The sequence below is a fragment of the Helianthus annuus genome, chromosome 16 (genome assembly GCF_002127325.2).
Source record: "Helianthus annuus cultivar XRQ/B chromosome 16, HanXRQr2.0-SUNRISE, whole genome shotgun sequence".
In the NCBI taxonomy this organism is placed as follows: Eukaryota; Viridiplantae; Streptophyta; class Magnoliopsida; order Asterales; family Asteraceae; genus Helianthus; species Helianthus annuus.
In genome coordinates this window covers 158,851,585-158,862,885 of record NC_035448.2, presented here as the reverse complement: position 1 = coordinate 158,862,885, position 11,301 = coordinate 158,851,585, and the positions used below count along the sequence as shown (strand labels likewise).

Here is an 11,301-nt window from a genome sequence, read left to right as displayed (position 1 = left end):
TCACCCGCGAACTTCGCGGGTAGGAAAATTTACTTTATATTAATCAAACTATGTAGAAAGTTGTTTTATAATTGTTTTGAATTGAAAGTTGTAGTCATTAGGGTTGCGAACAAACTTGTTTTATAATTGTTTTGAATTGAAAGTTGTAGTCGTTAGGGTTGCGAGTAAGGTCAGAAACTTTGGGCAAGAACCGGAGCCAGAAATTTGCCTCACTGAATGACCCACGACAAAAAAAAAACTTTTATTTATTACAGATTATTAGAACTTTATTAATATTTTGTCAGTTCTTTATTATAACACTTAACATGTAAAAAAAAACTATAATGAATTCTCCAAGGCTTTAACACCACCATTGTCACCAACCTTTGAAACACACAAACACAATATCTTTTGATATGCACAATCACATTGGTTGAGTACCACACATATAGGCCAAACAGGTTGAAAGTTGACTGTAGTACAATCCAAATTTCAAATGCATAGGTTTCAAATGTATTTATTATTGTTATAATATTATTTACGTAACTATATTTGACCTATTAATTATTATTTACAAAACATACTAAAAGTGGTTTTTGAAACTTTAAAAGTTAAACATATGAGGTAAAATCTTACTTCATAATAATAGATTGTCAATTTGTAAACAAAATTATTACCTCAAAATTATAAAATAAATCTATCTATGGAGTATGCATTGGTAAACATACACGACACTCTCAAAATTACAGAGACAAATTTCAATAGTTTGTTTGATTTACAAAATATTTTATAAATTGATATTAACAAACGGGAAAAAATAAAGATAAAATATAAATTATTAATGTTTAGTTTATTAACAAATTCGAAACCTTAAATTTTTACCTACTTTGATTTTAAAAATATAAGAAAGTACTCACGGTTACGTTGTTGATGGTTTTAAATTCAATTTGTTTGTTTTTAAAAATAAATTAATTTGGAAATTCAAATTGTTTGTGTAAAAAAATATTCATGTGTCTTTATTGATCAAATAAAACATTGTATCCAAATGACTTGTTTTTGTATAATAAAACATAAATGATATTAGTTTGTATTGATACAAAAATTTCCATGATCACAACATCAAACGGAATTTGATCCATTATACGAAACACCTAGTAAAATGGAAACGTATAATAAAACATAAATGATATTAGTTTGTATTGATACATGAAAAAGAGATTGTGTATTACTTAAGAATTTTGCAAAATACCTGGTTGAAGAAACCAAAGAATAGAATGAAAGTTGATATGTAATGGAGATGTATGTTGTAATTTATATAAAATGATATTATAAATGGAATGTTCTTTTATGATGGGAAATTTAATAAGATACATTTTTAAATCTTAGACTTAATAAGATACCTTTTTAGGTTTTAACAACACCAAAATGAACAGATTTGACAACATGGGCTTCAAGATCTTGACTAAGCATGTACGAACACATGTCCTTCGCATAATCATCCCAAAGAGTTAAATCAACCTTAACATCTCTAAAAAAAAGAATATAGGCAATTAATTTCATATTAACAAAATTAGGTAATATTTATAAAATATAAAGGAAAAAAATAATGTAAATTGTATTACTCGAGATCTTGAAGCTTAAGATTGCGGCGTTTTCAAATGCAGATTAAATTTTCAAACCCGCGAAGTTCGCGGGTGAATTTGAGTACTGGTTTGATGATTAAAGACTGAAAGCTCGAAAATTTTATTTCCAACCATTGAAAAGACAAAGATAGATCGCCTGTCTAAGGCAAGATCGTTTACCATCTCAGAACATCTATGAGTAAAAACACAGCTGTCAGTTAATCCGTCCATCTTAACGTTCCAAAATCTATCTCCTAAATAAAGAGTTGATTGACCACCTTTGAAAATTTTCCCATAAAATTGCCTCCAAAATTCATCAGCCATGACCTGCATAGGCAGTGATAATTAAAAATTAATTTAAAAACCAATATACAGAAAGAAAACATTATTCATCATACTGAATGTATAATATACTACTTATAATAACGTCTTCGTCAGGTGTGATTTTGGATATAAAGCAGTATTGATGAACAAATGATTTAAACACCATTAGAAAGAATGATGATTGTCCAAATGACTGAAACATAAGATAGTTATTTTTTCTTATACAACTATCCCGAACAACTTTGGTGAAGCCATCAGCAAGAACAGGGCCAACATCAGTTTTTTTCAGTCTTACAAACCATAACTTGTTGCCATCAACAATCTTAACTGAATCTTTGTAAGGTGGTTGGTCTCCCCAAATCATTGAAGCAAAGTCATTAGGTATTTGCTATGAGTTTAAAACAAAATAAAAAAAAAGACAAACATCAGTTTACTAAAAATATGATTAGTATTTAGAATACCAATAACCGTACCAAAAATATCGGGTCATCTTCCTCAATAAGCTTTAAAAATGAAGGACTGTTGTTCATGGGATCCATATCTGAAAATGAAATATGAAGGTTTTTTACAAAATTAAACGGTAAAGTATTTATAGAAACACAATCAATATTTCTCAATAAGCTTTAAAACTTATCTCAATAGTTTTGTTATTACCGATTCACCCACTATTGTTGGTAGGGTAGCCAATGCAGATGCAGCCTGTATTCTTATCTTGAAAATAGAAGAATTACTGAGCGAAGTAAAAGAATACAAAAAACTGAAGGAGCCCTATGCAGAGCAAAGTAAACACAAAATCCAAACACCTATTAGTTCATCAAAGCACTTATTCTGCAATCCAAATAAAAAAACTCGGTAAAATAAGTTTAAAATATACCTTCACATTATGTTTTATATCCAACTCAAAACACAAAATAATACATTGAAATAAATTATAAAGCAAGAGAATTCAAGTAATAGAAATATAGAATTTTGATGTTAATTACCTTAGCGCCATCCCCTGTAAGCGGAAGAGAATAATCAATTAACAAAGAAACCTTCTTATATCACTCTATCAATTCTGTCACATTAAAGATGAATTAAGTTAATTGAAAAAAGAATGGCTAAATGGATGAAACACATTAACGGTTTACTTCAAAATTTAAATTTAAAAAAATGATTCACTTCCAAATTTAAAATCAAACACATTAATGGCAAACTTAAAAATTTAAATTTAAGATAATGATTGACTTCGAAATAAAAAATTTAAAATCACACACAATAATGGTTTACTTCAAAATATAAATTTAAAATAATAATTGACTATCATTATACCGGATCAAAAAACACCAAAAAACGATAAAATTAAACTTACCTCTTGTGTTCGAAAAATATTCAGACTCCTGCAGTTGCATAAGTCATCATCAATAAGTTCAAGACATTGACCATATGGAACTTTTCCTTCCCACAATAAGCTTGCAAAATCATACGGTATTTCCTATGAATCGAAACAAAAAACATATAAGCTTAAAATTTAATTTTAATGATTTAAAACATATATGTAACAACCTATAAATATTTTTAATATGATTGTTGAATAATTTGAATCTAATTAGCTATATAGAAATCAATAATTGTTGATTAAAGTTTATTAAAAATTAGGATAATTAACAATTATAAAAAATGAATATAGTCAATTTCTATTTTAGGTAACTTTATTTAAAAATAAGTCAAATATAATTTAAATTTAAAATTACTATAATATGTTGGAAGATTTAATCAAAATTATATATAGAATTTTAAATTTTAAACCACTAACATGTCTTTGTACATTGAACCCACCTAAAAAGGAAATCCAATTAATGTTATTAACTCCAAATCGTTTACTTCCATAATATTCTCCAATTCAAAATTTTGAATTTTAAATCAAGTTATTATCTATCATCTAAATAAGGAAATTATCAGCCAAATAAGCTTGCAAAATCATACGGTATTTCCTATGAATCGAAACAAAAAACATATAAGCTTAAAATTTAATTTTAATGATTCAAAACATATATGTAACAACCAATAAATATTTTTCATATGATTGTTGAATAATTTGAATCTAATTAGCTATATAGAAACCAATAATTGTTGATTAAAGTTTATTAAAAATTAGGATAATTAGCAATTATAAAAAATGAATGTAGTCAACTTCTATTTCAGGTAACTTTATTTAAAAATAAATCAAATATAATTTAAATTTAAAATTACTATAATATGTTGGAAGAATTTAATCAAAATTATATATAAAACTCTAAATTTTAAACCATTAACATGTCTAGGTACATTGAACCCACCTAAAAAGGAAATCCAATTAATGTTATTAACTACAAATCGTTTACTTCCATATTATACTCCAAATCAAAAATTTGAATTTAAAATCAAGTTATTATATATCCTTTAAATAAGGAAATAAAAATTAAGAATAATAATTTTGGAACAAGCGGATGGATAGCACCGAACCGTTATCATGATCCGAAATTCAATTGTCAAACATCAAGGATCAAACCATTAAACTCCAAGAACAAATATGATATTCAATCAAGCTTCAAACAAAACAATAGAAACGTGGAGCAAAGATTCTGACATGAAACAATAAGAATCAAGCTTTAAAAATGAAAAACTTTCAATTCAAAACAATTACTAATCGTGGAGCAAGGTCCAAATTTTAGATATTAATCATTATTTCTATAGTAGAAAAACATACCCAACTCATTTCAAGCATATTGAGTTACGATCCACAATAAGACATACATCTCGAACCTGAAACTATACTCAAACCTATCAATAACATTCATGAAAAAACATGAACCGGTGACATGACATCATGAATCCTTATTTACATAAATCAACAAAATAAAGAAAATCACATTTCAGTTTCACTCCAATTTATTTAATGTAAAAAAGATTAATTGATGAAAGCAAGCCTAATTTTATAATTTTAATAAACATCAAAAAGACGCATAAATGCAACAATAATGAACAAATACTTGTGGGTGTACTTTCAAGCAAATAACAATCACAATAATGAAAAAAAAACCTAAACAATCAATTTTTTGAAAAACAAATAACGATAAACCAGACAATACAAATCAATTCCTATTTCATTGATCCACAATCAACAATCGACTATGCAATTTGACCATGAAACATTTTATTTTAGTGGATCCCATTTAGTGGCGATTGGGCGTATCGATTACTCACAAAAAATAAAAAAATAAAATCAGATTCATAACATGGTAAATCATGAACAAAACGTAAATCATTTATATATATATATATATATATAGATTCTCACATTTGGACTCTAGTTCTCTGTATTTTAATTTCTTGCCGTTCTAGCACACTGCATATCGATCCTTGTAGCCTTTAGTGTTTATGGATTTTGTAAACATGGATAATCATAGAGGCGTGAGGCGTATTATCATTCTTAGATCAAATTATTTCGATGGTTCATACGAATAATTAGAGGCGTGCATCATTCATGTTCTGCTTAATCACTTTTATACTCCATTCTAACTTCTGGTTCCCGAGCTCCAGCTCGTCTTGATCGTTTGGCTCTATCAGCTCGCATGGAACAGAATCTACAGACTCGTTACTAGGCTCACCATCACCGCTATGTATTTAAATACCCATGGATGGCTGTCCTTGAGAAATCAAGGGACCTTGGGGTCATGTGCGAGTAGAAAAGCGGGCCTCTATATATGCTTATTTAATAAAAATCAGTAGGGTCAAGTTATTCTAGAAAGGTTTCTAATTGTAAGAAGTGTAAGAAGGATTTATAGAGTGACAAGTGTCCAATAACCTAAAATTAAACCCACTACATCACCACCCAAAACCTAAACACCCACCCCCACCCCACCCCACCCCACCACCACCCAAAAACCTAAACCCCCCAACCCCCACCCACCCCCCCCCAAAAAAACAAAAAAAAACCTACCCCCCTTCCCCCCCCCCCCCCCCGCGGCAAAAAAAAAAACAAAAAAAAACTATACCTCACCAAAAAAACCCCCAAAAACCTAACCGCCCCCCCCCCCCCACCCCCCCAAACATCTAAAAAAAAAACTAAACACCCACCCCCACCACCACCCAAAAACCTAAACCCCCACTCCCTCGGCAAAAAAAAAAAATTTTTTTTTTGGGTGGGTGATGGGAGAGGGGGGTGGGGGTGGGGGTTTAGGTTTTTGGTGGTGGCGGATGTTTAAGTTTTTTTTTGTGTAGTGGGTTTTTTTAGGTTATTGGACACTTGTCACTTTATAAATCATTCTTACAATTCTTACAATTAGTATCCTTTGTATTTGATCCTAATCCAAAATCAGTAATAGTAGAACGATAGATGTGCAAAAACTGAATAGGCTATTGGTTTACTATTTTTAGTTGGGTTCTAAATTAAACTAGTATAATTTTCATGTGTGTTGCTGTAAGACCCTGTGAAGGGGTATGGTCCCAAATCTCACACCAAAGCAGTCGTGAGTGACCATCGCCCTTATCAAATACTCCCACCAGAAGGAACTTATCTGCGTCTGTGCGGGCACGTGCGAACGCAGCTACCGAATCTAATCGGTCAAGTGATGAGAAGACTTACCACACGGAAACGACCGCAGTTACTGCGGATAGCGTGCGGCCTGGCACCGCATCCTATCCACAGAACAAATGGGACTGACACTTTAACAGCAAGTGGCACCAATGACAGTCGCCTGTCAGCCCACACGTAAGCAACGCTGGCACACAGACTAACAGCCGCAGTGGGAAGTGGCATCACCTCCGTGACCGACAAGCCTGACACACCTGCAAGGGGCTGCGCGTTGTCAGTCTAGCCACTCAAATACCCTCCTTCACTCCTTGGCTATAAATACCCATCCCAGACCAGGTTTGAGGTATCGCTTATCAACTCCCTCACTCTTACTATCATCACACACTTTGCTCTCAAGCAAATACTGATTCTCACGCTAGAGAGTGGTAACAAGGAGCACCCCCACCCCATCCTCCTTGTTACGAGTCACGGTGTGTTTTCCTTGTGCAGGGGACAGATCAGCGGACGATCCAACCATCGATCCTCGGAAAGAAGGGATTAAACCTACTTGACGAGACCAGCGACTTAACCTCCCTTGGTTAACCACTGTTTCATCATTGGCGCCCACCGCTACTTTTAGCACTTATTTCCATCTCTCTTTCTTGAAGATCATGTCTGATCGTCAACACAATACTACCGGGGAAAACCTTACCACTGCAAACATAGGACCTACGGGGAACACTCCCCCGGTCTAACAAATCGGCCACACTGGCACATCCACACAGGGGGCGCTCCCCCTGTGTTCATCCCAGATTTTCGCAGTACGCCTCGATACTGCCACCAGGAGTGGATCTCCACACCTGGTACTTTCAACAACAAGCTGCTCTCGCTACAGCCTACAACAAAGCTTGCGTAGTTGCGCAAACACATGGAGGACCCACACTTGCGCCTTACACACCTGCGGCTCGTATCTTGCAATACGAGGGCAGAGATCCAAACCACCCCGCTTCTCGGCATAGGCGCGGGTCACGCGGATCCTCCTACAGTACTGTCCATACGCTCTAGGAGGACGACTCCACTTATGGATCCCGGGCTAGGAAACCGGTACACGACCGCCTGGGCCCACACAGAGAATATCGGCAAGAGTCAGCTGCTCGCCGAGTGTCCGGTATACACAGCCGTCTGGGACCGCACCCCCACAATGAGGGGTACGACCGCACTGACCCAGACGACCATACATACTGCGGGGACTCTCAGTCGGCTTACAGCCGACTGGGGGATTATAATTACTATCCCCCCACGCAACCCCGTACCGTATACGATCGCACTGCAAAGCACGATCAAACTCAACCCTATAGGCCAAGGTCCGTCGTCGAAAACCCCAATTCATAAAGGAAATTGCCTTAGCCCCACTCACCAAGAGCAAACTTCCGCTCACGATGGGTAGGTACAATGGTTCTTCAGACCCGGACGACCATTTGAACGTCTTTACCGGGGCCGGGATCATCGGTCATTGGGACGAGCCTAGCTGGTGCCATTTTTTCCCCGAGACCCTCACCAGACTAGCGAGGGCCTGGTTCGATTCTTTGCCAGTCGGATCACTGGCCTCATTCGAACAATTGCAAGAAAAATTTCTTGCTTATTTTAGCCAGCAAAGACGTCACAAGCGTGATTCATTGGACGTCATGAACATCTGGCGTGGAGAGAACGAAAGTTTGGAAGCTTTCGTCATCCGCTACAACAATGAATGCCTCGAAATTGGCAGGGTAGCGGACCAAATGGCCCGCAATCATTTCCTCTGAGCGGTCAACCACGACGAAATGATTATGACCATCTCGGGTAAGGAGGGCTTGCCAGAGAAATGGGACGACGTCATGGCGGCAGTCAAGACGTATGCCCAGACCACGCGGTCTCTCAAACCGCATACTGGTAAAGCACACCCCCAGACGGAAGGTCAATCATCCCGCCAAGACCCCAAGGGCAATAACAACAAGCGCAACCAGGATACGTGGAATCGAGGCAACGATTCCAAACCATACACTCCGCGCGGGTATCAGCCCGACGCACGGGTAACCATTAATGCCCAGTGAGATCAGCGGGCATCCAAGAAAGAGTCTCGGGACTGCAATTGGACCAAGCTCACGAAGTCGCCAAGAGACGTCCTTCTCACGGACGCGCAATTCCTGCGACCGGCCCAACCGATTAAGTATAAAAAAGGGCAAGACTTGACCCTTTACTGTGAATACCATAAAGACTGAGGCCACTATACCAACAATTGCATCAGTCTCCGATTGGAGATTGAGCGAGCCCTAAAAGAGGGGAAGCTACAACACCTGTTGTTAGCCGCACCGAAACAAACTAAGCGCATCACCCCTAACGACGAGGATACCTTCACCGGCAAAAAAAACATGTATGTGGCCGATAGGGGTGTGCAAAAAACCGAGTTAACCGAACCATAACCGAATTAACCGAAAAAACCGAACCAAATTAAAAACCGGTGGGTCGGTTAATGGTTTTTTTGAAAACCGAATGTAGCGGGTCGGTTATACTTATCGTTTTTTCCATACCCACCATAACCGAACCGAACCGACATGTAATAAATCTTTGTAGGATTTAGGACTTTTCACCATATTTTTTATATTTGATGTTTTTTACTGAAGATTTTTAGTACTTATTGGTTTTTCATATCATTTTGTGATTTTGGTTGAATGTTTATTTGAATTTATGGAATGTATCATATCACTTTATTTGAATATTCGATAATAATTGGTGTTAATATTATAGAATATATGAATTTTTTTAATACTATGTAATATACTAATATATACAAATATGCAATAACAATTTATTCCATGTTAAAAAATTAAGCTATTTTTAGCTAAGCTAAATACACGATTAACCACCTATAACCGACCCGCTATAACCATCAAAACCGAATAACCATAACCACCATAACCGATCGGTTATGGTTATGGTTATGGTTTTTGGTTAAAACCGATCCAAACCGACCCATGCACACCCCTAGCGGCCAACACCCATATGATCAATGGGGGCCATGGAAAGCCGCGCAAAGCGGCAAGGAGAGGGGACGACGACTGGCGTGACGAACAAGTCGTTTTCCCCAGAGTCCGAGGCGGACCGCGCGACAAGCGCGGCGTCATCATCACCGGCTACCTAGCTCATTACTGCACCGAGCGTCTATTTATAGACCCGGGCAGTACCATACCTGTATTTACTGAGTTTTACCTTCAAATACCATACTGTTTGGTACCGAGCATTTTCGATTCCAGCACCTAATTTCGATGATTTTTTGGATTGGTACTTTCGGTGCCGTTACCGGTACCGAACTCATCCATATTTTAACGTGTTAGCACCGTAATAACTAAATTGAAAACATCCGAATTTCCAACGTGTAGGACATGTGGGTCCTATTATTATATATTAGATTATTTAAAATCGCTTTTTTGGACGAAGTGACTATCGTTACCACGTCATTGTTATTTATGTTTTGATATTCGGTATCTATTTGCCGTTACCGACACGCGTTTTGCAGACATTAGGTCCCTGTCGCAACGCGCGGGCGGAAAATCAACTAGTTTACATAATTTTTTATGAACCATGATATCAAACATTTAAAATATAAAACTGTTTTGTTGTTAATGTTATTGTACAAATGGGCTTAACATACATAACGTGAGAAGTGAAAGAGGGAAATTTCTTTTTAATTTTTTATTTTTTCCTCATCTTGTCAAGCACTATTTTATTCCAATAATTAAAAAAAAAAACTTGTATTTACACTAATAAAGTAATTATGTAATCACTCTAGAATAATTATAATCACTTTACAGTAATTACACATAATTACTCAACTAGAGTAAATACATACTTTTTTTTTACATTTTACAACTAAACATCATACTTAAATTAAGTGGATGGAAAGAAATTATATATATATATATATATATATATATATATATATATATATAGGGCTAGGTTAACGTACAAATGCCCTTATCGTACAATATGTACGCGATCATCTCATCCGTCCGATCTGGTGCGAATTGACTTTTGAACATGCGATTTGTGCTGAAAAACCAACGTGCGAAATTGCTTTATATACCAACATATGATTTCATCATATTTACCAACATGAGAAATTGCTACAAAAAACCAACATGCGATTTCGACAAAAATACCACATGCGATTTCGAACATGCTTTTTTATAACGTGCGATTTCACAATATCGTACGTATTGTACGTTAAGGGATATTGTATTTTACACTTTCACTATATATATATATTTCCTCGCTTCTCTCATATTAAATAATGATATTAAAATTAAAAGAATATACATTTAGATATTTAATATAAACTAGCGGAATTAAATCCGTGTTGACACGAGGGCACAACTGGAATTTGATCAGTATGGTTTGGTTTCTTATCTTATCGACACATGTTATCCGTGCTCCGCAACAAGCGGACGGATTTTAAACAACACTAAAATGGAGATGTAGACTAATTGTTAAAAGTAACATTTTGGTCGATATTGGTTCAATTCTACACCGACACGATATATTTTGTAAACATGTTTGTTTTTAAAATGCTTAAAAAAGGATGTTCCAAGCAAAATAAAAAAATATTTAATACCAATTTTAAAGAAATATCTAAAAAAGATATTGTTTTAAGTATTAAAGTGTTTTATTACAAAAATGATATACTATAGTCATGTAGGATATTATTATTATTATTACTATATATTACTAAATAATGAATAGTAATTAATATTATAATAATATATCATTTTTAATATTTTTATTATTTTAATATTAGAATTATAATAA

At 35.0% G+C, this 11,301-nt stretch overlaps 1 protein-coding gene across 1 annotated transcript; it reads right to left on the bottom strand.

Moving 5' to 3' along the window:
• Positions 1–1,652: 1,652 nt before the first annotated feature.
• On the bottom strand, positions 1,653–2,974 carry LOC110919843. Its single transcript, XM_022164093.1, has 5 exons — positions 2,909–2,974; positions 2,580–2,753; positions 2,399–2,466; positions 2,023–2,313; positions 1,653–1,928 (listed from the first exon to the last, which is right to left on the bottom strand). The coding sequence occupies exons 3-5, from the start codon at positions 2,462–2,464 to the stop codon at positions 1,653–1,655; spliced, it is 633 nt and encodes a 210-aa protein (XP_022019785.1). The 5' UTR covers positions 2,465–2,466; positions 2,580–2,753; positions 2,909–2,974.
• Between the last annotated feature and the right edge of the window lie 8,327 nt (positions 2,975–11,301).

What these genes read in the sequence shown, in the direction of transcription:
- LOC110919843 (XM_022164093.1), bottom strand. Translation starts at nt 2,464, where the DNA reads ATGGATCCCATGAACAACAGTCCTTCATTTTTAAAGCTTATTGAGGAA. An exon ending in AAGATGACCCGATATTTTTG is followed by an intron (nt 2,314 to 2,398) that starts GTACGGTTATTG and finishes TTAAACTCATAG; the next exon opens with CAAATACCTAATGACTTTGC. An exon ending in CACCTGACGAAGACGTTATT is followed by an intron (nt 1,929 to 2,022) that starts ATAAGTAGTATA and finishes CTGCCTATGCAG; the next exon opens with GTCATGGCTGATGAATTTTG.